The sequence below is a fragment of the Cibotium barometz genome, chromosome 21 (assembly GCF_041138505.1).
Source record: "Cibotium barometz isolate CiBa-2024 chromosome 21, ASM4113850v1, whole genome shotgun sequence".
Classification (NCBI taxonomy): Eukaryota; Viridiplantae; Streptophyta; class Polypodiopsida; order Cyatheales; family Cibotiaceae; genus Cibotium; species Cibotium barometz.
The window spans coordinates 57,138,651-57,166,648 of NC_141066.1; the positions used below are offsets into that span (position 1 = coordinate 57,138,651).

Here is a 27,998-nt window from a genome sequence, read left to right on the forward strand (position 1 = left end):
AAGATAATTAGGGTAATCAATCAAGATAATTAACAATGCGTTCACATTATGATGTATATGAGGAAATTTGTAAATATCAAAGATGAAATAATTGATGTGTTTATTAATTTTTATTATCATAATTCAATCATTTTGAATGTAAATTTAAATTCCAAGAAAAAGTGTACTTGGATCATGTTACGCTCTACTTAATTTGTATGATTAAAATGATCCTTGAGCATTGTGTGTGTGTGTGTTAGAATTCTCCTTCTGCGTATGGATCTTGATCTTTGGGCACATCAACTAGCAACGATGAGGGTGCCCTAAGGGGATAGCATAGCCTTGTGCACTCTTTGGTCGTGTATGAAAAATAATGCCAAGCTAGAAAAGGAGAGAGAGAGTGAGTGAGATGAGATGGCCGCCTCTGAAAGGCATACCCTTCAATGTTTGATCTCCCCTCTTCTCCCTTCCTCTTCTTTGTTATTTTTTAAAATTGTTTCTTAAGTTTTTATTGTTCTCCTCCCTCTAGCCTTGCATCTTTATGAAGTTCAACTAAGGCTTCAAGCCTTTATGGAGGTAAAGGCAACAGTGAGAATGTGACATATTGTAATAAAAATATAGCCCCAGTTTGCTTATATATCCAAGCCCCATCCTTGTTATATGTAGGTGAATCTAAGCCTTATACTATATGTGGAATGTTCCTAAGAAAAGGGTAGCCTACCCAGACCTACATGTTATGTGTGTGTGAGAGAGAAGCAACTATTTAACTTGTAATAGTCTGATTCTTTCCAGTGTGAGAAGAGATACAACTAATCCAAAACACAAAAGTTGCCTACCTATTATGAAGTGCCCTAGCCTCTATGTGCAGCTTTATCATGCACGAGAGAGTCCCTACCCTAAATGTACCAAACATACAGTCTCTCTATGTGAAAGGTTGCTCTTTCTATGCGAGTGTTGTAAGCTACCTTCCTTGCATGCATTGGAAGCTACATTATGCTCTTCTTCTCCTACATGCACATGTGGTCCCTTTCCCTAATGGTTGTGAGAAAGTTCCATGCATCCTTCCCCCGATGGTCACATGAGAAATTTCCACACATCCCTCATTAATAGTGTAGGGTGGTGGCCTTTCATTTCAAATAGGTTCACCCATTTACACATTTACACTACAAGTGATGGCCGTCCATGATACATAGTCCCAAAAGTTTATAACCCTTATTCATATGGTTTCCAAAACCACAAACCATGCCAAGCCTACCCCATCACATGATGTTTACCTCTAAAAGGCTCAACCCAAAACCATCCAACCCTTCTTCAACAGAGGTCACCTCATGCAATGTATGGTTGAAAGGAATTCCACGCACCCTTGTAAGAAGTAAGGCTCCTCACACCCCCCCTCAAAATCAAGCCTCCCCACCACTAAGGAATCTTGTGAGGGCAAGTGGGGAGAGCCATCATTAGGGGAAGGTTGAGGTCTATGGGGGCACTTTAAGCTGCCATATTATGTTTTTAAGTAAGTTTGCTTAAGGACTCTAAGCAAACTTTGACTATGCCTGACAAGGGGATCTTTATGCAATCATTATTTGAATTTCTATTTTTTCAAATATATATTTGCTTGAGCTAAATTGGGGGTAACTTTTTGGTTTCACCAAATTCAAAATGGCTGAACAGCCTTCCCTCCTCTTTTAGGACCCCCCACTTTCTCTCTCTACATTCTTTCTCTAAGATGCCCTCATCTCACTACAACTCTCTTTCTCTTCCCCTTTCTCACATTTGGGTGTGCCATGGCTCTGCATCTCTGATTAGTAAGCTTCCATAACCTCTGCACTTCCAAATGCTAATATCTCACACTCCCTCATCCTCCATGCCTCATCTTTTTATCATTTTTTGCTCTCTCTCTCTGTCTCTCTCATGTCTTTCCCACATTGAAGTGCAGAAAATCCCTCTGTCAACCTCCATAGCTTCAGAGCTTACCACTTTCCATTCTTGCATTGTTTAGCATACAAATCCCCTACTTCCATCTACATTCTACATCTCTCTCTCTCTCTCTACTGTATTATGCTGCAAAACCTCAATCTACCATCTTCTATGCCTCTTGCCATCTTCCTTGTCCTTTCTCCTATTACCTAATCACTCCATCTATGATCTTCTAATATTTTTTACAGCAAAACTTCATTGCACTCTTCTCAGAATACCCTATCCTCACTCTCGCATTGTGTTCTACAAGGAGCTCTTTTCAGCATTGCCTAACCCTAAAGAAAATGCCACTTGAAGATATATCTAATAGAGCACCAAAGTTCAGGTTACATGTAGATTTGGCTGCTGAGTATGTTACCATCCGCCGCAGCTCAAAAACAAGTGGTGTGACCAATGTGTCATTGGGTACTCTTCGATCACAAAGGAGAAAATGTATTGACCTCTGGACGAATGGATTAATATACCCTATTGACCCGCTCACCAATGCTCCACCTCATTTTATTAATATCACTACATTTCTTACGTATGTAGGTGATGGAGCTAATGTTCTATTTGGCTATTGTAGAGGCTTTCTTTTGTTGCAGCTCAGGAATCGCATTCAAGAGTGCATTTTCGAGGCTTATGGCATGAGTTGCAGCAGCAACACAAGGAGGACATTGATAGGCTTGAAGAAGTGGTGAACAACTTGAAAACTCAGAATCAGGAGCTCCAGAAGAACAACTTGTTGCTTAAGCAGGCCTTTGATATTGAACGGGACAAGATGAATGCAGCCAAACAAGATGCACGAAACAAGCAATGACACCTTGCAAGCCTGAAGAAGCTTCCAGTAGGCTTTTGACAACGGAAAAGAAAGCGTCAGTCCCTAGAAACCTTGGCAACCCTAAGTGGAGCAAGAAAACGACGTGTACGAGCAACAAAGTAACTTCTATTCTTGCCATTGTTTTGCAGGCCATGATGGGATATGAAGGTGGTGCTGAGGAATGAAGAGCAGGCATATTGAAACATGTTGTTAAGTTATCAGACATATCAAAGCTGCTAGAAGATCCCACATGCAAAATATCTAAGCAAATCCGAAATAAAATTTCTAGAGAGTTGCAAAATATGGTAAGCCCCATACATATTATGGATGCATGTGATAGTGCTGGTGTTAGTAAGAAGGGATATGAAGCCATTTACAGGGTGTTTACACTAGGTCATCATGCTAAAGGACTTCTTCGACCCATTCTACCAACTCCATATAGTGTAACTCGGGGGCGGGGTATAAATACCAGAAAATCCAGGAGGGGGATGGGCATACATGTACTTTGTAAGCTCACCTGGACCAAGATGGCGCCCAAAATGATTTAGCATCTCCATCATCCAAGTGCCGTACGCAAATGGATCGGATGAAGAACCTGGATCCATGAAGAATCTGTAAAAATAAAAGTATATACATGATTGCATCAAAGCACAAATGCAAGCTAGCACAAATACACAGTTGCGTGTATACACCCGTCCAAAAATGCGTGTATATGCACATGAACGTCTGTGCAACCAGGATACACACAGACATACACGCGTTCCTATACGCGGCCTGCGCAAAAAAAAATTTGAAAGCGACCAACCTCCGACACATCATCCTTTTATAAAAAAAGCCCACTATCACAATCGTTCACAAAAGTACTACCAGAGAAGGACGGAGACAATCGCATAAAGAAAAGAGACAATAGCATAAACAAATGGAAGGAAAGAGACAGGATAAAGGACAAACTGACTCACCTCTGAAAAAGTGAGTCTTCTTTTTGGCTAGTTTCCTTCACCCGTGTGTGCTCCTTGTCTGCTCCTTGCACTTAGGTTTAGTGCTCTGTTGGAAGAGGCGGCGACGAAGGAGAGCAAATCTTAGTTTGAAAATGTTTATTTAGAGAAGGCGGGTTATTTTAGGTATAGACAGGTCGTCGCGTGTAACAGCGCGTGTATTTTTGTGTTTATAATAAATCAGTCGCGTTTATACACGCGATTTTTAGGATGTAGCCACGTTTATACACGTGATTTTTAGGATGTAGCCGCGTTTATACACGCGATTTTAAGGATGTAGACGCACTGATACATGCAATTTTAAGGATATAGACACGCTGTTACACGCGATTTATAGAAATTTTTATACTTTCATTAAAAACTGATTATGATTTTGTGTTTGCTCTTTTGTACATAGGATGTCATCAACCTCCTCAAGCAGTTCTGTGGTGAGGATGAGACAATGCGTCATTGTAATCGCGATGTGTGGTTGGGACAAAGGATAAAGTGTATGTGTAATCGATGTGAAGGATGCATTGTACGAGCGCGTCGAATTACCTTGAATCACATCTCCATGTATGGAGAATGGAATCAAAGAGGTTTAGAGGTGAGTAGATGTAAATTGATAGTATTCAAATAACTCATGGTATCCAAATTAAATTAATGGAGTTGTAATATATATACTCTAATTGAAGCAGGATGCAGTACCACACCCTAACATGGTGCCCTACGCGCGGCGAGAGCACGCAAAGCGTCGACGAGATGATGCTGGAGCTTCGGGATCTATTGTCAGAGATGACTGGGAAAGGGATGACAATAGCCCTGCACCCCACGAAGTTGTGGAAGAGGAAGTGTTTGATGATATGGTGCGGTATCTTTTTAGGGATGATCACAAAGGTATGGACGATGATGATATGGAACAAGAGCATCTTTACAAGGCTTCATCGACACCGATTTTTGAAGGGTGCACATTCTCTATTTTACGTGCTTCACTTGAACTACTCTCAATATACAAACAGTTTATGGATGGAGCAATGCAAGTCTTGACGCATTATTGAAGTAAGCATTCTAACTTTCAAATTTGAATTAGTGGTTTAGGGTTTAGGGTTTAGGACTAATTGATGATATTGGATGCAGGCTATTATGAAACATGCTTCCAAAGGGGAATAGACTACCCACCTCAAGAGACATAGCGAGGCACTATGTGACATCTCTTGGAGGATTAGATTATGATCGCATACATGCATGCGTCAATGATTGCATTCTCTTTCGTGGGACGCATAAGCATCATCATATAGGTGTGTGTATGTGTGTCTAAAGTGAAGAATTGTGTCCCATAATACACAATATTGGGAGAAAAAAGCAAAACCATCATCACATATTTGTGTGTGTGCCTAAAGTGAAGAATTAATAAAGAATTATGTCCCATAATACACAATATTGGGAGAAAAAAGAAAAAGTATCATCACATATTTATGGTGCATATTGTATATTTCTTCTACATCTTGATTGTGCATTAAATTCAAACTCGTGATTCATTTCTATCACTATAGTAGTGTTGATTTTTTTACTCACGAGGGTTTATCCGTTCTCTTGCGGGTGTAAATAATTACTCCACAAAGACCCTACCTTCTCTAAAGTTTAGATTAAGCTTAAAGATAGTGATTGGAACCCATAGAAGATTACTTATTTCATGATGGTTACCTCTATTCTTTCAAAAGACCCTAACTTGTCTAAAGTTTGGATCAAGCTTAAAGATAATAATTAGTACCCATAGAAGATCACTTATTTAATGATGGTTACCTCTTTTCTTCTAAAAGAGATCACGTGTTACTCATCCTTTCAGTCATTTTATCTTGGAGGAAATACATCAAGTGCCATACATGGGTCATAGAGTTTTCTCTCCTACCTTGAAATTTAGTCTCTAGAAAATTCTTTTGGCCTTATCTTCAACAAGATGTAGCAAATTTTGTGGCTAAATGTTCTATTATCAAAAACTCAAAAGCTACAAAGGTAAGACCCAAGGACTTCTCACACCTCTACCAATCTCAAATAATACTTGGGAATGGATATTTATGGAGTTCTTTAATTTACAAGTTTGCCAACTACATCCAGTCATAACAATATGATTTGAACTAAGCCAGACTATTTAAGTAAGCACGCATATTTCTTGCCTTTTATAAGAAGACTTTGGAATATTTCTCTTTTCTCTAAATTAGACATTGAGTTATACGTTTCCACATCTTTCCATCTGAAAATGAATGGACTGATTGGGATTAGTAAACAACACTATCTTAGATCTAGTTAGAGCCTATGTTTCCTAGCAACCTAGTTCACAGGATAAGTACATTCATCTTCTCCAGTGTGCATACATAACAATACCTCTCATTTGGCTAGTGGTCATACACCTTTTTAGACTGTGTATGGAAAACCTCTCTCTGTTCCAGCTACGTAACTTTTCCACAAAATTGAAGGTACTGATCAATTCACTATAGACTTTAATTACATTTTGAGTGAGGTAAGTGGCTCTATTGCAAAAACTCAAGAATAATATATTAATAAAGCAATCCAATAATATAAAATCTATATCTTTTGATAAAGGTGATTATCTACTTTTGAGCATTGAGAAACCATGACTTAAAAGTGTTCCAAATTTCCTTGGGGAGTTCACTATATGTAAACCTAATATATCATGTGCGTTCAAGGCCTATATCTAAAACTCTTTATTTATAGATTTTGCATATTTAAATCAAAACTTTTTCAATAAAAATCTGCTTTAAAAAAATCAAATTCTATAAGTGGCACCCTTTTGTAAAAATATTTCTCCCAAAAACTTAAATCAAGAATGCCTTTTTGTTGAACTCAGGTGATAAGTTACATACTCCCCCAAGAAAAATTCACAGTTTTCAAACTTGCACCAAGATTTTATGGACCTTATAGGATGATTCACAAGATTAATGATGTTGCTTATAGATTAGAATTGCCTTCTCATCGGCAGATTCATAACTTATTTCATGTTAGTTTGCTTAAACCTTTCAGGGGTCACTTTCCACTCATCCTATTTATGAGGATCCACCCCTTATTGAGTGTGAGTAAGAAGTTTTATTTCCAGATGCTATCATCAAAACTAGCAAATTACATCTATCCACAGCGGCAATCAATTTGTCAAATATTTATTGACATTCTCGTGAAGATGCCAAAAGAATACTTGAGAAATATTTTTGCGCCTTCCCTGAAATCCTTCGTTCTTTTCAACATACCCATAATTGATGGAAATTGAAAACTCAAGAAAGGGAGAATGTATTTTAAGACCTCTTCATGCCAAATTACATTAATATCATAGGTGATGCCATTATAAATATTAATACATTTGGTGCACATTGTGATTCTCCTAAAGTACTGAGATGCTTGATGAACATGTGTGTGGTGATGATTTGTTTACCTGTAGAATATTTGTTGGATTTACAAATTATTTTCTTAGGGACTCTAGTTTGTTATTATAGTTAATTTGTATCATTAGGTGATTCTTATAGTACTTACGCCTATAGAATATGTGTGTGGTGATGGCTTGTTTACCTATGGAATATGTGTTAGATTTAACAATTAAATTATTTGTTGGATATTTTGAAGGTGAGGAGTACTTAAAAGATTGAGGTGAATGCACATAAATTATTTTTTTTGAAGGCATTCACAATTTTGAAGAAGCTTTGTGAATATGTGCAAGCTTGTTCACACCTCATGGTTTATGTTGCATTTATTGCAATGTCTTTATATTTAATGGTTGGTTGATTCATATGCTTGAGAAATTGATTCCACAATTACGTAGATGGAGATTCTTGCACGAAGTCAACAATAGCATCTTTTTATATAGAACCCACATCCCTATAGTAATTCGTTTTGCAGCGCTCACTAGCTATCTAGGATCAAATTAGAGCTCTATAATTACATGCAATCATCTCCATATTTAGAGCTCTTTAATTGCACGTAATGTTTTCCGACATCGACATCTAGATGAATAAAAAATCATCAATTGGCCGGAGAAGATAAAGCAAATGGTAGCTCTCCTGTCAAATGTCGTGGAGCTTCGCCCAATCGCACTCGGGAGCAAAAATAGCTCACCTAAGAAGCTAATTTTCCATGACCTAACGTAGAAAGTGCAATCAGGAGTGTGTCGCTCACCTCTTTACTGGAATTCTCATGGCTGCCCCATCGATGCAGGAGAACTTGAGAGATCCACTCCATGGGTGTCGCCACACTCCAATGGAAGGTCGACCCTCCTCTCACTCAATTTCTCTCACACATACACAATGAGCATATAACAGCTTTAATTGGATTAGGGAAGAGATTAGGCAAGACGCAAGAGCATGGAGAAGAAGAGCACTCTATTAGCTTCATAAGAGAATGAATAGTGAGAATTACAAATTAACCCTTATCTCAGACCCAAGCATTCACACCTTGGTCAACCATACTTAAAATATAGGTCCCTGGCTATGCAAGGCCGCCTAGGCTTGTGCAAACACTTAATCTAAGCATGCAATCTCGTGGCACACCTTTCATAGTAGACAAGCAGTGATCACACATGTAAAATATAAAATATGGATGGTTTCCAGATGGCGTCGACGCTAGAGAGGTGTCCAATGATAGTTAACAAGAATGCTAGCAAATTTGAAGAATTGATCTACCTCATCATACTGGTCTATCACCATCATGCATTGGAGTTTGGTTGCCTCCCTCACATGAGGGCATGTTATTCGTGATGTGACAAGGACATGATGAAGATGACTTGGCACAATGACTACCTTAGCTAAAAATAAAAACATTGTATCATAAAGATGGCCGACACGCCATCACCCACTATAAAGATTAAAAGTAACAACAAAGATCACCAAAAGTGTTAGGGTTCAATCAACCCTTACTAAGTTTTGCCACATAAAACAAAGATGAAGCATAATACGCTGAACACCAAGACATAGTTGCTTGATAATTTATATTACTATGAAATTGTATTTATGTTCTCTTTTAAAATGAGCACCTTTGCACATGTATATAGAGTGTTTACATTGAAGATCCGAATTGGTACGTATGCCTTATTACATCTCAGCATGGTCCATTTATGTGAATCTACCTAAGATTATGAGTTTATGTTAGCCGCTAACACGCATGGATTGGTGGCACTCTCCATGAAAAGGAGCATTATTTACTGATATTCGCTTATGTAAAATTGCCAAGTAGGCTTAGGATACACTTCTTGCACTTTACTAGGTGTGTAATAAGGTATGAGTGGCCTACTTATGCAAGGAGATAAAGTCCATGTATATGAATGAGGGAGACTTAATGGGCGAGTTTCTCATAAGGATCAAAGATCTCAAAGATCACCTTACATGTATTGATGAGGCCTATCCTGAACAGTTTATTAATGAGTTCATTAGTGTCTACTGTTCTCTCAGCTTTACAAAATTCATACCAAGGTTCTGTATCCACACTTTGGCTCATGATGAGGGGTAACCGCGATGCCCTTATGTTTGATGAGTTTGTTAAAGTGCTCTTGTTGCAAAAAGAAAAATCCCCACAAAACCAAACTAGTGTGCATGTGGGAGGTCAAGCATTCGTCTCGCTAGTCAAAAAGGTAAAGATAAAGCCTTCTCTTTGGTCGACTAGAAACCAAAGAGATAATCTTCCTAATCTTCTGTGGCAAGGATGATGTCGAGAAGAGGGTGGTAATCCTAAGAAGAAATGAAAATGCAACTATTATCGAAAGCTAGGCTATTTTATTAATAAATTCAAAAAAAAAAGACTGGAGAAGGAAAAGAAGAAAGAGTAAGGCATGGCTGGCTGATGCATCAGCACCACCAAGTGTTAAAAAAAAAGAAGTCAATGAACTTTGCACATGATGATTATGATTGCGCATTGCACTATATTTTATAACCATTCTATGATGTTGATGTTTGCATGTCAGTGACAAATCAACATGTCAGGTATTTCATGCTAATGTTTGCACATAGAGGCTAGGGCACTTCATAATAGGTAGATTTTGTGTTTTGGATTAATTGTATCTCTTCTCACACTTAAAACAATCAGACTATGACAAGTTACATAGTTGCCGCTCTCACACACACACATAACATGTAGGTCAGGGTAGGCTACCCTTTTCTTAGGAACATTCCATTATCCATATAGTATAAGGCTTGGATTCACCTACATATAAGCAAACTCGGGCTATGTTTTTATTACAATATGTCACACTCTCACTTTCTTTTCAGTGTGAAAAGAAAGTTTAAAAAAATTATTTTCCACAACGAGGTGATTTTTGGCTTGACGATAATCATGGATGGCCGAAATTTTTGCCCTTGTGTCCATACTTATTTGAAAGGAGTCTTCGCCTTCCCAAGTGTGTTTTTGGGCTATCGAGCGTATTACTTTTTCACTCATAAGTTAAGATATGTGGGTGTTGGTACTCTCCTAACCTACCCCTTCATGCTTATATAGGAAGGTAGGGATTGTATAGATTTTCTTAACCATTGAGTTATGATGTAGCCCTTTTATTATTATAATACAATTCTATTCTTTAAAAAAAGACCTTATTCTCATCTAGCTTGTTATAGAGCTCACTTTTAATAGAGATAATTAGGATGAGAGTGTCTAGAACATTGTAGAGTTCACTATAATATTTAGCTTCCCTCACGTAATGTCTTTTATTGATCGTTTGTGTGTTTAATGATAGAATCAACCACTAGTACTGATAAAGGTCCCAAAATGTGTTTTATAGACATTACAATATAAAAAGGAAATAATTGGAAATAGAAAAAGTGTTGTGGATACAAATATTGTTACAGATTAGGCACAGTCCCTAGTCAGATCAGCAGCAGCACCGCCTTCTCCAGCCCGCAGCGACGCGTTTCGAAGGGGTCTCCAGCTGTGCAGGCTTTTGGTTGCACAGCACGCCATGGTGCGAGTAATTCGACAGCTCTGAGTAGTGCTAGGCTGCTTGATTACAGAAGCAGCAGGTCCGGTCGGAGTAGGAGCCTCCCCCCATCAACTGCCTCAATGTTTATGCCGTCGGCATAGCAAGAACTGCAAAATCGTGATCAGGCAGCCACTAGCAGTTCAACCAGCTCTTCCCCGCAGCGGCCCTTTTATACATCGATGAAGGCGGACCCTCTGGGTTTCTGGGACAGCCACAAGGGCCTACACAAAGCTGAGGAGGATGATGAGGAGCTATTCCTTGTGGCGGAGCTGCGGCTGCTGGCCAATGTGGCCAGTGACAGAGCCGAGATGCACGCCATCCTGGCTCAGCAGCGCGACAACTGGAATAAGCTCTTCCAGCGCATGCTCTCGGCAGCCACCATGACGGCGTGCCTTCTGGGTGGCCTGGACGGGCAGGCCCATAGCCTGAGCCTGAGCTTGCCGGCGCTGCTGCTCAATGCCGGCTGCGCGGCCATGATGGCCGTCATCAACCAGTTCCAGCCGTCGCAACTCGCGGAGGAGCAGCGCACTGCCGCCCGCCTCTTCCGTAAGCTGGCCCGCGACGTGGACTACGCTCTGCAGGTGGCTCCCCATCTCAGGCAGCACACCCCGTTGCTACTGCGGGACTCTTGGCGCCGGCTCGAGGCTCTCGACAAGGCTTACCCCATGCCCCTGACCCCCGGCGGCCTCGAGAAATTCCCCGCCAAAGTGGCCCCTCCTGTGCTTATAGCGCCCCCCGCCAACGATCATAACACGGAGTCATCCATATTTATCAACGACGGAACCACGTCCAACGGCTGGGACAGACACGCCACCAGCGATTTGGAGCATGTGGCCGCCCTTCTCCGCAGTTCCGATATCAAGACCTACACCAGCTGGGCGCAGACTCTGGTCAATGTGAACAAGTGCCTGGCAGTGGCCGCGCCAATGTTTGCCGCATCGGCCGCCGTCCTGAATGGATTGAGCAGCATGGGGCTCGGCATCAGTAACTTGGGCATGTTGGCAGCGATGTGCAGCGTGCTTGCCGCCTTTGCGGGAAGCTTCTCGCACGACATGCAGCTCGGCATGGTGTTTGAGCTCTACCGCAACTCTGCAGGCTACTACGCGGACATCGAGGCGTCGATTCAGGAGACTCTGCGTACACCATTGGAGCAGCGAGAGAACGGCGTGCTCTTCCACCAACGGGTGGCTTACCAATTGGGCCGCTCCGCTGCTGCAGTCTCCAAGAAAGACCGTTCTCCCATCGTGCCCGCAGATTCCAAGGCAGCAGGCACCCTCTTTTGATGCGACTTAACGGCGTGACATTCCATTCCACACCGCATTAAAATGGTGCTCGCGGATTCTGCCATTGTCTGCTGCTCATCAGAGTCGTGCAGCTAGCAGCGACACGGACACTCTCTTTGCTCATCATCAGAGTCGAGCAACCAACAGTGCTTCAGAGGGCATCCAAACCCTTCAAACCTTCTAGAGAAGGCCTCTCGAAAAACAGGGTTGATCACTATGAAGGCCCGTCGAAAAACAGGGTTGACCACTATGAAGGCCCGTCGAAACATAGGGTTGAAAAAGAACGCCACTTATATATTTTGAAAGCCTCTTAGAAAATAGGGTTGAAAAAGAAGGTCGACGACCAGGATGACTAATTCTTGGATATACAATCTACCCCCGCACTCTTTGTAACATACAAATCTCAATCACGAGAGTAAATTTTGTCCAAAATTGTTTCAGCTCTGGAGGACGTCCCGGCCGATGCGCGTCTTGTTTATAGTCGTAGATGATAGTGATGCTAATTTCTGTTCGGCATTTTCTCCATCCTTAATGTATATCCCCACCAAAAATAAAACATACATGTACTCTTGACACACAAAGGTGGTCATGTCAATGGCAATTCTTTCTATGTAACCCCTTTCAAGGCAAGAGAAGACGGTAGGCTGTTGGTGGCTTTTCCATTTTTATCAATTGTAATTAACACTGTGGGTATAATTAGGGTTTCGTGTTCATGGCATCTTCTTTTTTTTTGCAAATGCATTATGCACTCGTAAAGCTTTTCTTTACCTCTGGCCCTTTTTTTAATGTTGTAATATTTCAATATTGACTTTCCACTACAAGGGATAAGGTCTATGGCTATGAGCACAGCCACGCCCACAACAAAGAAAAATGGAAACAAAAATTTTGCTATGTGTGCAGCTAGATGCACGGCTTGGTGCCTGCCACCATGAGCACGACCACACACGCAGCCAATTAGCCGCGTAAATGGTGACACGTATGGCCATGCGTATAGCTGTGAATATGGCCACTCGTGTATAGCAATGAATATAGCATGTGTTTTTGGAGTGCCCCATCGAGAGAAGGGAAGCTCACAATGGGTGTTTCCGAGAGGATCCAATAATCCTTGCTACACAAGAAAAAAGAAGAAGAGGCAATAAAAAAACTTAAATCGTCTATTGCATCTTGCATCACATACTAGCCTTACAATGAGAAAACAAAATAGAAACAAAAATGATAAGAACGGGCATACCATTGATGCTGGTTCTTTTGAAGAGGCCAGTATTGGAACCCTACATTACCAATATTCAACCTACGTCAACATAGTAAAGTTTCAATACAAAGTTACTGGCACCCAAACCGCATATGCATTGAGAAGACTAGAGACACATTTTGTGCAAGGACAAGGCGCGACCTTAAGCGCACGAAGAAAAGGTAAGGGAGGTAAGCCCTATTCCTATTGCTATTGATACATGATGTGTCTATTTGCATCATTAGGGTGTGTGAATCCATCAAGAAGGGTGTGCATGTATCCATCAAGAAGGGTGTGTGTGTGTAGATATGTGTAGGTATGCAAATGTGTGTAGGTGCAGATGTAGATGTGTGTAGGTGTGTGCATGTGTGAATGTTTATAGATGTGTGTCAGTGTGTGCATGTTTGAATGTATCTAGATGTGTGTATGTGTATGTATGTGTGTGTGAAGTAGACAAGGATAGAGGGAGGGAGAGGCTAGGAAACCTTACCCATTAGAGCATCTTGAGGAAGAGAAGGACGAGAGAACCTTGAGGAGAAGGAAGGAGAAGGAGAGAAGGAGAGAGGGAGACTAGGGAGAGGGGAAACCTTACCCGCCGTGAGAGCTCCTTAAGGAGGAGAAGGTAGAGAGCACCTTAAGGATTTGGTCTTAAGAAGGAGAAGAGCACCTTGAGGAGGAGGAGAGCACTTAAGGAGGAGAGATGGAGATGCCCTACAACAAGACGCAATGAGGGAGAAAATGTAGGATTTGGGGTTTGGGAAAAATTTCATGACACGCATCTCTCTCTCTCTCACACACACACACACACACACAAACGAATAAATATATATGTTGTCAAATTAAACATTTCCATGCCATTTGAATGACTCTTAAAGTGACTAAGGTATCAGTGAAAACATGTCATTTTACATTTTAGATTATAAATAAATTTTTTAATAAAAATGTATTTTTCTTACATGTAGAAGTGAATTCAATGATTTCCTATCATGAAAAAGGGATCATAAGCAATTTAGTGCACTTATGATGGAGTTTGTTTCTTCAAGTTTTGTTGAATGATCTAAAAATAAGTGTGCTTCACGAGACGTATTTGTGATATTGGTTGCTTTATACACTTATTCTAGTGTGAACATACAACTAATACTTTTTCCTTACCTCCTATACATGTGTACATAAAGTCTCTAAAAGAAAAGTCTTGTGAGATATACAATTAAAATATTAGGATCTTTTAAAGACTCCTTAAATGGACACTTTTATGCCTTGGAATAGTGCACTAGTGTTAAAGCTATTGGCTTCTAGCTATAGAAAAAAATTGCTTGATTCTAACTAAACAATACTCATATAAAGGCTTGCCATATTGGAGTGGCATTATTAATATTAATGATATCTTAAGAAAGACCTTACTGAAGCACGAGTATGATAATTTAGTTTATATTGAATATGAAAGCATGTTTGTGTTTGGGGTGTGTGTGTGTGTGTGTGTGTGTGTGTGTGTATGTGTGTGTGTGTGTGTATGCATGTGTGTATATATATACCTCTCTCTCTCTCTCTATATATATATATAATATACCTCTCTCTCTCTCTATATGTATATATATATTATATGTATATATATACATATATATAAGAGGTATATATATATATATACACCTCTCTCTCTCACTATTTATGTGTAAAATAAGTATATTTCTAACCCATTTTGGATTAGTAGCTACCACCACTAATACTCTATATTAAAGAGAATAGATAGACACACTAAAAGGATGTATGATCAAACCACAATGTCCAAATATACCACAGCTAATACTCTATATTAAATAGAATAGATAGACACACTAAAAGGATGTATGATAAAATAATGCAGCAAGCACCATGCGACTCAACGGTGTGACATTCCATTTTATAGCACATTAAAATGGTGCTCACGGATTCTGCCATCATCTACTGCTTATGAGAGTCAAGCAGCTAGTAGCGACTCTCTCTCTACTTTTGACAATAGTATATGGTGGCTTGATAGGCGTAGAGTTAGGCTCAAGATCTATTCAATGATCAATCTCTCGCATAGGTGGCAAGCATTTTGGCATTTCAAATATTTCTTTGTACTCTTCCAACAACTTTTCCATTCCTTCATGTGTGAACTTGCCTTCATTGCCAATGCCATCCTCCAATGTAATATATACACCATACTCAACTTCTTGAGTTCCCTTTTGAATTGAGTGCAATTGATAAGATTTATCTTTGGTGTATGGTTGCCCCACAAAGTGATACCTCTTCTTCCATCATGCATAAACTCCATGTATCCACGTTGCAAGTTCATGGATATGCATCCAAGAGTAGAGAACCAATCACACTACAAGATTATGTCAATGGGACCCATGTCAAGCATCAACAAATCCATTGCAAGTGTAATCATGTGAAAGCACCAATGCGATATCATGGCATACCATTTTGCAAACCATTTCAACCCCATTTTCCACTTATACTTTATGCAAATTTGTCAAACATATGGGATGTAATTTGAGAATACATATGGATTTTGTATTCATAAAGGTATGTGTATTTCCACTATCCACCAACACATGAGAAATTCTTCCATTGATATATGTCATAACCCTCAAAGTGTTTACTCCTTTGCACCCATCATATGAATCATGGGACAATGTGCATAAGGTTGGTTCCATACAAGTATCCTCCAAAGTACACATAGGTAAGGCATCATCATAATCAACTTGTGACCAATGCAGGGATTTCACTGACGTAAATGAGAACATGTGAACATGTTAATAACATATGTTAATAACACAAAAAATCTTGTGATCACATGTTATATTCACAAAGCTTTCACAAGGGCCTAAAAAAATTATCTTTGTCGGGCATAAAAAATCTTCTTAGGTGGCCACTGACCTGCTATTATGTGAAGATGGTAACATGAGAACATGTGAATAGCTTATTCCCATGTGTAGCCAAGCTTTTAAGGGGTTCCCAAATGGCAAGTGACCTGTTATTTTGTGAACGGTAACATGAGAACATGTGAATAACTTGTTCACATGTGTTATTATCACAAAAAATCTTATGATCACGTGAATATTAAATCCCTGGACCAATGTTTAGCTCCACCGGGATCAAAAGGAAATTCACCATCCAGCTCATAATCATGGTCACTCTCCTCAAAGTCTTGACAATCATTGAACATCTCAGCCCATTAGGGCCAAAAATGAAAAAAAGGGCCGTGTAAGGATTGGATTAATTTTCTTAATCAAAGTGATTTAACTAAAATAGTAGAGACAAATAGCTATATTAAATGCATGTCTTTCACCTATATTTAGGGGAGAGTGTATTTAATATGTCATCCACTACATATCTATAGTGTCTTTAATTCACCTATTCTTAGTAGTGGTCTTACCTACTTTAGTACATGTTTTCTAAAATAAGCTTACTTCAAATATTTGAATCCATATCATACTTCTCTCTTTCACATAGGGCATGACACGAGGTTTCCCTCTCTTTTCTTTTTACTATCTTTTTTCCTCTCATCACCATCTCTTGCTTTCTCTTTGAATCATTTTTACTACTATGGCAACTCTAAAGGTTGATCCACGGTCAAAGAAAAGACACCATATCAACTCGGCACTTGATAAAGACTATTACCCACCTTGGAGAAGCATTCATCATATAAAGCTCTACGTGATGAGGCCGAAACTCAAAGACTATGTGCAGAACAAAAGAAGCATGTAGATTTGTGGGTTCAAGGAGGTCTATACACTCTTGACCCATCAACTGCTATGGCTCCATCATTTAGCACTTTACATGATCTTGCTCGATTCATTAGAGATGGTAGAGAAGGCTTATTTGGATATTGTTCAAGATTGAATAATCAAGCTGCTATTTTCCATTATCAACACACACACATGGCTGAAACATATTCTTTTTTCTATGTGAAGCATATTTTGTTTACACATGGCCCATACTTTGTGAAAAACAAAGGGCCTCTTACTACATGGAGTACTCAAGGCATGGAAAAATCACACTATTCCGCATGTATCGCATGACACGGTGGTGAAAAAACATAAACAAATGCATTACAAGAGCTCTTTAACACATTCTACCAAAGAAAATGCAATGATACAATGTAATTCTTAAAATCCAGGTTAGTTTATACCACATAAAAATATAGCTGGTATTATTAATATCAATATATTATAAACATTGATCATGTTCAATGTTTATAAAAATATAGCTGGTATTATTAACATCAATATATTATAAACATTGATCATGCTCAATAAATCGTATCTCTATGCAGGATGGAGATTGAGATGGAAAAGTCATGGTGATGCAAAGCTTACAAAATTTTGAATAAAGTGTTCGCTTTTAAATGAGCAGCAAACACTATATACCAATAATTGATCTACTTTAAGACAAATATTATGTAACAAAAGAAAAATCAATACAAGTAGAGAAAGACTTCTTTAAAAAAGTCTTCTTTTTCCATTCTTCTTCCTTTTCTCTTCCTTAACAAGATTTCCCTCCTTTTCTAGGTATGCTTTGGGTAGTTGTTCACCCCTTTTCAGGGTTGTCCTCTTTGGATACTTGTTTAACCTCATCTTCTTTGGATACTTGTTTAACCTCAGCTTCGTTGGGTAGTTTGCCTCTATACCTTAGTAATTTTTATCATTGATAACCTGCAAGAGAATGGGCATTCAAATTAGGAATTGCCGTAGCATAAGTTGCATAACACAAAAAATACCTTGCCTCAATGCCCACAACCTTGGTCCATATCCAAATATACATAAAGCTTCTATCTTCTCCATCAACACGATCTTTTTTGTGTTATGTTGTATCTTTGAATATCCTACATATGCTGATAAAACTTCTCAGGTCATTAATGGAATGTGTGGATCATCTGAATATTTTGAATGGTAAATGATCAACACGTTTAAAGGTATCCTTGAAATATAGTGGTTGAGGTCTGAATCTCTACCAAGAAAAGTATGTGTACCTCTACCTCGACTGAGGAACCCATCTTTGTCTACTATCTCAAGCTGCAAAGAGAAAAAATATAATTATCTTTATCAAAATAAATCTTGAAAAAAATAGATCTTGAATTTATTCTCATAATTACCTTTTTGTTCTCATCTTCAACAAGTCTCTTATCCTCCCACAAGTCAATTGAACCTTGTGGAGGCATCTCTTCATCTTTCTGAGCATGGAATCTTTCGTTTCTCTCTTTCCATATTGGAGATTCCCATGCTATCTTGAATAACCAAAAACTCTTCTTCTATGGGAAGAGTGTTATCTTGTTCTTCAATCTTTTTATAGCACATCGCTATAGCTTTGGGTGCATCACTGAAACTTCTCCCTGATGCTTTTTGTTAAACTATGATGGACATTGAGACGTACTATGTTTTACGTCATGTAATTAATTTAAGTATTCTAAGTCATGGGCCGGGCTTATCGGCACCATATGTAAAGGATAAAGGGATTGGGTGATCGCCGATGAGAGGCGCACCTTGAATATGAGCAGGATAAGGGTTAGGATCGACTGGCCATGTATGGGCGCCCATGTGTGAACGGCTAAGTCACCTATAAGAGTCAAATGTAACCGTAAAACTCTCATTCTCAATGTGTTGAATACAAAGTGTGCTCTTGCCTTATCTTCTCGGTCCCCTTCTCCTGCATATGTGTGTGTGTGAGAGAGAGAGAGAGAGAGCGATCGAGCACTGTAGTGGCACGGCGGTGGCGAGGCGGTAGAGCGGCGACGGCGGCTCCTTCTTCATTGCGATACAAGAATCCTTCACGACAGCAGTTTGAGCGGTGAGTGACACACCTTTGCTTTCTGTTTGAGCTTGCTAGTTTCTGGTTGTATGCTTGCAGCCATTCGTGGCTCGCATACGGTATTCGGCAAGTCCCCAACTCTGACTCGTGCGGTAAAAGCACACATTTTTGGCGCCCCTGCCAGGGAAATGCCCTGCACCAAGCTCCAGTTTGCAGCTCGGGCTTCTGCGTTAAGTGAAATTTATACTGTAGGAAAGGCGACTGTGTGTATGGTGTTGACATTTTTTGCTTTCTGCAATTTTGGTTTCTCTGTTTATTGCTCTGTTCCACGTGCAGTGTGTGTGCGCTCTGTTTTCTGGTTTTCTGCGCTGTGCGCATGTGCGTGAACATGGACGAGGGGATTTCTGAATCCCCAGGTCTGCGTTGTGTGCGAGCAACAAGGCCCCGGGCAACAGGCCCAAGCCCTAGAAAATAAACCCTAGAAAACTTTTTGTTCTCAACCAAAAATAAATAAAAAAAATAAAAAAATAAAAAAATAAAAAATAAAAAATAATTTAAAAAAATTATAAAAAAATAAATCAATTAAAAAAATCGTGAGAAGGGGAAAGAAATTTTGTATTTGGAGAAAAAAAATTTGGAAAGAAAAAACTCCCAATCGACCCCGACCTCCGTCTTTTGATATATATATATAGAAGAGTGAGCCTCCATAGCTTTCTTTCAAGTGAGAGCTTAAGGGAAGTGGAGCTCTATATGTAGCCCACCCCCCAAGGAGTGAAGTGAGCATGTGGGATAAAGCCTTCACCCTTCCCCCACAAGCAAATAGACTGTTCTGAGGACCACGAGAGCTCCGGATAGGCAAACACTGTGCTGTAAAGCACGCTAGGACCCTTTAAACGATACACTCGTCTCGAGCTATCACACGCCCTAGTCCAGATTCGACCATAAGTAAGGGGGTAAAAAACGGGTTGAAAACAATATAAAAACAAGTAAAAACGGGTGCGAAACACCCGAGAATACCACTTGGGTGGGCTAAAAGGGTAGTTACCAACGCCCTTAGGGTACCCACGTCACATGCATCTATGCTTTGGTCGGGTGCTAGAGTCTGAGCAACTAGAAAGCGTTTCAGTTTACGCAGGCTCACACCATCCCTCCACGTTAGCATCTTGGCCTTTAGCTGGAACCCAAGGAAGTGCAAACCAAGATCCACGAATAGCGGCTAGTGACTCGTCCTCTGACTCTGAAGTCATGGAAGGGCACCCTACCAAGAACCCTGAGGAGGCAAGCCAAAACATGCCACAACCCAGATCTAGCATGTTTAGTCGTCTAATAGAGACCTTTAGTAGAGCTACACGCTCTCAACATGTGACAAGCGAAGTAAACGAAGAAGGAGGGGTAGTAGATTCGCCATTCACATCTCACGTAGACCCTACCCTCCCAATGAGTGTCCATGTGGATATTCTACCCACTTCGTTTAATGAAGGCCCTACTGAGCTACCACCTTCTGATGCTCTTCCTAAAGTAGAGGTTCTTAGAAGTCAATCCATAAGTAGTGACATTGCGTCCACTTCAAGAGAACCGTTTGGTACGCCAAGTCTAGATGGGATATTTCTCAATGAAAATTGGGAATATGATCTACACACGAAGACTCTGACTAACCTATACAGGGGTTACACATACCTGCATCTAATGCCACTAATCTAGAGGAGCAACAACAAATGATATGTGAGGTTATTCATAGATTTATCCAATTTGAGAGGCAAGATAGGAGAGTGAACCTAGTTTCCACTGGCCCTATGAATTTTTGGATACGGGCAAGGCCAAACAACCAATCCTGTCACAATTGGAGACTCCCTCGGTGAGTCCCATAGACCCTTCGTATGTTGTTTCGCCTGGAGTCTCAATGCAGGTTGAGCCCACGCAGTAACTTTAGCTTTCCAAACCTGGCTCAACTTTCCATTAGGGAATCCACAATGCCTACTCCGATGATGAGCATGACGGAAAGTGCACCTGTGGACCACTGTAGTTAGTACGACACCGCTACCTAGTGGAACAGTACCTACAACAGTGCGTGCCAGTGCCTATCGAGCATATGTACCTATCGCTACTCATGCTCATGTAGCTCCTACGCCTCTTGTTATGCCAATGGCATATGCTCCACGACTGCCTTATCATGACCCTTATCCAAGAGGAGCTAGGCCTAGTCACATATCATATCCTACGTCAGCTGCCTACATATCAAGGCCACCCACAATGCCAACTCCTGTCAACTAGGCTATTCCAAAAGCGCCTCCACCAACTATGCCTACTCACCTAGGTGATCTCGCAGCGTTTGCTCAGACAATCGGACGATCTATTACGGAAAACATGCGTGGCATACCTGAGAGAGAGCCTAGAAGCAAGGCGATACAAGTGGCCAAGCTCACTCAGAACTTCAGTGGGGTAACGAAGATGTTAGGAAGCACATTGAAGTTTTTGAACACGTGTGTGATTCCTTGGAAGAGCACAATGAGCTACATAAATGTAAAGCCTTAGGCTTAACCTTGAGTGGAAAAGCCAGAGATTGGTATCGAACTTTAAGGGTTGAAGAGCGTACTCATCACTATCCCACTCTCAAGAGATTGTTCTTGAAGGAATACATACGTGAGGGTGTGCTTTGGGGAGTAGCATCTCAACTCCAAAAAACTGAACGCGAGGAAGGGGAGTCAGTGAGAGACTTTATTAGTCGATTAAAGCATCTAAATTCTCGCTACACTCCCGAGATGAGCGCTTCAATAACAACCAACTGCTTGATAGATTCATCCGAGGATTGCGCCACGAGGACATATACAATGGCCTAGTCATTAGAGGTCTTACAACGTGGGAAGCAGTCACTGCCAATGCAATCCAGTTAGAAGACAACTTGATGATTGCAGGTAAAAAGGTGTCTTCGGAGACAAAAATCTGTTAGTTCGCAAGTATCTGGGCACGAGCCAATGACCGAAAAACCTATTGCCAAGGAGCCCAAGATATCCGAAATGTCTGTGAGACTGACCTTACTAAGGCTCTCCAAGAATACTTTAGGGGTAATCGAGCTCCTCAAAATAGCCATATGTACCCAAGAAGAGAGCAACAATGGTGTTCGGTTTGCTTAGGACCACATAGCACGAGTGAATGTCCCACATTCAGAGTTAAATTCAATGGAAATTGCAATGCATGTGGTAAGTATGGCCATCAATCTAAGGATTGCCTAGTATTTAAGCGTATGTTAGCAAATCAGGCACCACTAGCCTGGTCAAACACACCTCAAGTACCCGCATTGATGCCTGCACCACCGGTCAAGCAACCGTCACAACAAATAGTTCCAAGGAACCCAAATGTAGGCCAGTCTGTGCCGTTACCACCGCCAGTGCAAGGACCACAACCTCCACATCCAAGGGTTATCCCTATAAACCAGATGGGTTGTGAGTCACATAGTGCGTGTGGGGATTATGAAGAGGAGATAGACCCCACTCTTCAATATGGGATTGATATGTTTGAAATGACTCCCCAGTACTACATGGAGGATCATTTCGGGCAAGTCAAGCCTGTATATCAAGTTGTTGCTCTCGCCCCACAAGAGCGCAAAACCTTAATACCTTGGCGTGGCGAGGAGACCACCTCTTCAATGCTACGATTGTGGTGGACCGCATCGTGTAGCGGAGTGCCCTAATAGGCTACAGAAGATCGCTACTCAAATGCAACCAAATCAAGGGAGCACATCGAGAATGCCGGTACTTACATGTAATCGTTGTGGCATAGATCATTTGATTGCTCAATGTCCACATAATCCTAGTGCACCCAAGATTACGCCATTGAATTTGGTTGAGGTCACCAATGAGGCACTAGGAACCACACCTGTTGTACCCGCGAATGTAGTCACACAGTCAATGCTTCAAAATCAAAACTACATTCTTTAAGAGAGGGATACCGCATCAATTGCTCGAGCAAAGAAAAAGAGAACGCGACGGAAGAGATCGCTTAATGCCACGAGCTCCAAGCCTAGTTCAAAAACTAACATAGGAACAGGAGACGCCCCGTGTATATGAATGATCCTGAAGATGATTCTGATTCAATAGAAACCATGGGGACCAAAGCCACTACCTTAAGGGAGGAACCCACTCGGGAGCTCAACGAAGGAGAATCAAACGAATACATAAATCAAGGGAAACAAAAGGAAACTCCCCCGGCCCCACAACCAAGTCAGCTAATGCCCTCTCGGCCACCCAAACTAACTGAGACTCCCCAAGACAAGCCACGTGTGCCAAAAACCCTCAAGAAAAAGATTGGAACTTACCCAAACCCAGTTGAGGAGATTGAACAAGTGCAACACTTAAGGGGTTTGGTGGAAGAAACACAAAGAGAACTGGAGCCAAACCCTAGAAAAATCCAAATTCCAGACACAGTGTTTCCTACGCAAGTTCAGCCTCACAGGAACCATAAACCGTTAGCTATACCTAGTATCATTCGGGAAGAAAGTGAGGATAGGACATCAGGAAGTGGGCAACCACCCTTCTTGCTTGAAAGAATGTTTAGTGAGGGAATGCCTGACCCCATCGAAGAGGAAGTGATTCCATCTTCACCAGTCCCTAGTCAAGGGGAGATATCTCGAAAAGTACCGTTAAATGTGTCCAAGCTAATGGATTTCATGTCCTCTAAAATCAGAACCACAATCATATCCAAGTTATACGGAGATCCTGAGCTATTCTTAGCTCTTCGGGCATTTATCAATGGAGAACTAAAGGCAGGGTTACCGCAATTTGCAAATATGGATAGACCCGACACGCTTCAAGGTGAAGGGGAACATTGGGATCTACAACCCAACCTAGATGAAGACTCGGTCGTTGAAATACCTGTTAACAAGTTGGGACAGTACTTTGAAGGTGACGAATCTAATGCAACCCTCCCCATTACTACCAAAGGATTAACTCTAAAGGGAATCCTTGATGGTGGTGCTGGAGTGAGCATTGTGACTAAAAACTATTGGGAATCTATGGGAAGACCTCACCTTGAAGTCACAAACATAGTGGTTAAGATGGCAAACGGAACTATTGCTAACCTATTGGAATGTTAAGGGACCTTAAGATCAAGGTTCTGGGGTACAAGGTAAGGCATTCCTTCATTGTAATGGATTAATCCAAGCATCCTATGTCATATCAAATGATCTTAGGACGTCCTTTCATGAGGGAAGCACATATGGTGCATGATTGGTCGAAAAACCATGTCTACCTACAATTCCAAGACTCTGTCATTCGAGTTGATCTTGAGAATGGTCGCGCGCATCCTTTAGAAAGCAAGGTTATCATCAATAATCGATCGGATACCACTATTCACTCCGCCCCATTAAGGTATTGCTATACATGCAAAAAAGAGACTGATGATGGTGGGAAAGATTCTCCTTATATGGATGTCCTACCGGGTATGACTGAGTCGGATAACATGGATTGGATACACCTAGCGGCAACCATAGACACATGGGGAAATAGAGGCACAAGTTGGGTAACGCCTAAGGGGCAAGATATAGCACCGTTAGTGCCAGTAAACATGATAGGTGTTATGCACTTGACTCCTGATGGCGAGAAAGTGGCAAACTCCCTTGACATTGATAGTAGCAAAGACTCTGACCAATGCAACTCTGAGTCGTCTGAATCTCAAGAAGAAATTGACTCTGGAGCCTGATGGGGGGGATGAATCTCAAGAAGAAACTGACTCTGAGCCTGATGGGGGGGATGAATCTCAAGAAGAAACTGACTCTGAGCCTGATGGGGAGGATGAATCAAACATTCACCCAAGTGTGGAAGCAGGGTGCTCAAGGCCTTGGACGGTGACCTCCTGTAGTTCATCCGAGAGTGAGGGGGACACAAGTGAAGATCGACAGTGAGTCCGAATCTGACAGAAACAAAAATAAAAAACTTGGTAAGAAGAAAACGAGACATAAGCGACAACGCTATCGAGCTAATGTACGAACTACAATAAACAAAGAGAGATCCACTGCAGAATGGCTTAGTTATGTAGGAGCTATTGACGCTCATCGAAAGTTAGCAGATAATTGGGGACAATACCTCCAAAGTGTCATGTGGTGTATTCCACAACCTCATGACGTCGCCCAATTAGAAATCGAACAGAAGCCAAAACTAAGTCGTACTGCGAGAAGGCGGCAAAACCAAGAGTTAGCTCAGCAAAAAAAGGATGTGGAATTAAAAGAAAAAAACTTGGCACAACAAGAACCAGTAGACTTACACCCCGCACCCGAGCATTTCAAATCATTTACCACAGGGGAACGTAAAGTGGTCTACACAAAAGCTCAACGAACGCCTACCAATGGGAGTAACGGTGTCTACGATGGCCCAGCGGTAGTTAAGAAGATAGAACTCGCAGATCCAAGTGAGGATTCTAACCCAGTTTTTATTGCTCAAGACCTCACCCGGACGGAGGAAGCTACACTCAAGAAGCTTCTTAAGGAATTCAAAGACATATTTTCTTGGACATATCATGATATGAAGGGTGTTCCACCCTCTCAATGGTGCAACACACGATTCCAATGATTAGCACTGCTAAACCAGTCCAGCAACGTCCCTACCCAATGAATCCTAAGTATGCAAAGATTGTACACACAAGAGGAAATTGAAAAGCTTATAAAATGTGGATTCATATACCCTATTGAGCACTCAGAATGGGTTTCTCCGATAGTCATCGTACCAAAGAAGAATGGGAAACTCAGAGTATGCGTTGATCTCAAAAAGGTTAATGCAGCCACCAGAAGGGATCATTACGCCTTGCCGTATTCTGAACATGTGCTTGAAAGAGTTGCAGGCAAGGAGGCATATAGCTTTTTAGATGGGTACTCTGGTTACAATCAGATCACAATTGTAGTAGAGGACCAAGCTACAACAGCGGAGTTTGGAGTGTTTGCCTTTCGCGTCATGGCCTTTGGCTTGACCAGTGCACCTGCAACATTCCAACGATTGATAAACACAGCCTTTAAGGAATATCTAAGGGACTTTTGTGAAGCTTTCTTAGATGATCTTTATGTTCATTCCTCTTGGGACAAGCACTTGATGTGTTTACGAAAAATATTTGAAAGGTGTAGATTATATCGCATCTCATTGAATCCTTTCAAATGCCAATTCTGGGTTAAACACGGAGTTATTCTAGGGCATATAGTGTCCAAAAATGGGATTTCCACCGACGAGAGTAAAATCAAGGTCATTCTAGAATTGCCCCCACCCACCAACTATAAGGGAGTCCAACGCTTTATGGGCCATGTTAGTTATTATCGAAGGTTTATTTTATTCTTCGCTGAGATAGCTCGACCATTGTATAAGCTTCTCATCGAGTTTATTTGGACCGAAGATTGTGACCGTGCCTATGAGCTATTAAAGAAGGCCTTGGCGAGTGCTCCAATCTTGAGAATGCCTAACTGGAATTTAATCTTCCATGTGCATATTGATGCATCAAACTTTGCTATTGGGTGTGTGTTAACTCAACTTGGAGAACACAAACTAGACTACCCCATTAGCTTTGCCAGTCACGCCAGTTGACAGGGCTGAGATGAACTACACCACTACGGAGCGAGAAGGGTTGGCAATGATATATGTAGTAATAAGGAAATTTTGTTATTACCTCCTTGCTACCAAGTTTGTTTTCGATGTGGATCATCAAGCATTGTTGTATCTGGTAAACAAACCATGCTCCACAGAAAGAATCACACGATGGCTATTGATTCTTCTTGAGTTTGATTTCACTGTTGTTGTGAGACCTGGCAAAAAACATGTCATGGCTGATCATTTGTCTCGCATACCTAATGGTGAAGCTCCTACGGGAGTTGATGATGACTTACCTGGCACTTTCCTGTTCATGGTAGAGACAATGCCTGAATGGAGTGAGAAGATTATTAAGTTTTTGGTTAATGGCTTTCCACCCAAGGAGCTTCGTAAAGATCTAGCTCGAAAGCTGATCAAGAAATGCGAACCCTATTGCGTGATAGCCGAGACTCTTTATAAAAGAGGAAAGGATGACGTTCTTAGGCGTTGTGCCCAAGAGGATGAGTATCTATACATTTTGCAAGAGGCACATATGGGCGTAGCCGGTGGTCACTTCTCAGGAGACTTAACTGCGTGAAAGATCTTACAATCAGGGTATTGGTGGCCCACTATGTTCCAAGGTGCATCACTTTTTGTGAAGGGTTGCGATGAATGCCAACGCTATAAGAAACCCCAGCGGAAAGATCAGATGCCCCTACACCCAATTAAAGTAAACCAACCATTTGAAAAGTGGGGTTTAGACTTTGTAGGAACAATTAGCTCAGCGTCCCGCAACACACAATCTCGCTATATTATTGTGGCCACTGACTATATGACCAAATGGGCTGAAGCAAAAGCGACACGTAAGGCAGATGCGAGGACAATATCCAAGTTCCTCTTTGAAAATATAATCACACGCTTCGGTTGTCCTTTTGAACTTGTGAGCAACAATGGTACGCATTTTATAAATGAAGTGATTAAGGAGCTCACAACAAATTTCATAATATCCCATCATAAATCTACCCCTTATTATCCGCAAGCGAATGGCCAAGCCGAGAGTACCAACAAGATCTTAATCTTTGTTTTGAAAAAGATAGTTAAAGCTCATCGCACGGATTGGGATCTAAAGCTTACGACAGCTTTATGGGCCTATCGTACTGCATACAAAGTGGCTATTAACTGCACACCATTCAAAACGGTATATGGCTAAGAAGCAGTCATGCCGTGGGAATTTGTCATTCCTAGTCTTCGTGTTGCTACGCAAGAGGGTTGGGATGGTAATCCCTTAGTAGAGCGTCTATATATCCTTGAGCGGCTAAACGAGAAAGACAATAATTGGCTGTGTACAATGCCCTTGTGGAGAAGGATAGAAGGAAAAAATGGTTTGACCGCCACCTGAAAGGCAAGGACATCAAGGTTGGGGATAAAATCCTGATGTATGGAGTGCGTAACGAAAAGAGGAAGCTCAAATATGCTGGTAAGGG

General features: G+C 41.1%; 1 protein-coding gene across 1 annotated transcript; it reads left to right on the top strand.

Moving 5' to 3' along the window:
- Positions 1 to 10,582: 10,582 nt before the first annotated feature.
- On the top strand, positions 10,583 to 12,592 carry LOC147627415 (putative F-box protein At4g22030). Its single transcript, XM_086816213.1, has one exon. The coding sequence runs from the start codon at positions 10,870 to 10,872 to the stop codon at positions 11,971 to 11,973; it is 1,104 nt and encodes a 367-aa protein (XP_086672339.1). The 5' UTR covers positions 10,583 to 10,869; the 3' UTR covers positions 11,974 to 12,592.
- Positions 12,593 to 27,998: the final 15,406 nt, after the last annotated feature.

Coding starts and splice junctions, on each gene's coding strand:
- LOC147627415 (XM_086816213.1), top strand. CDS start 10,870: ATGAAGGCGGACCCTCTGGGTTTCTGGGACAGCCACAAGGGCCTACAC.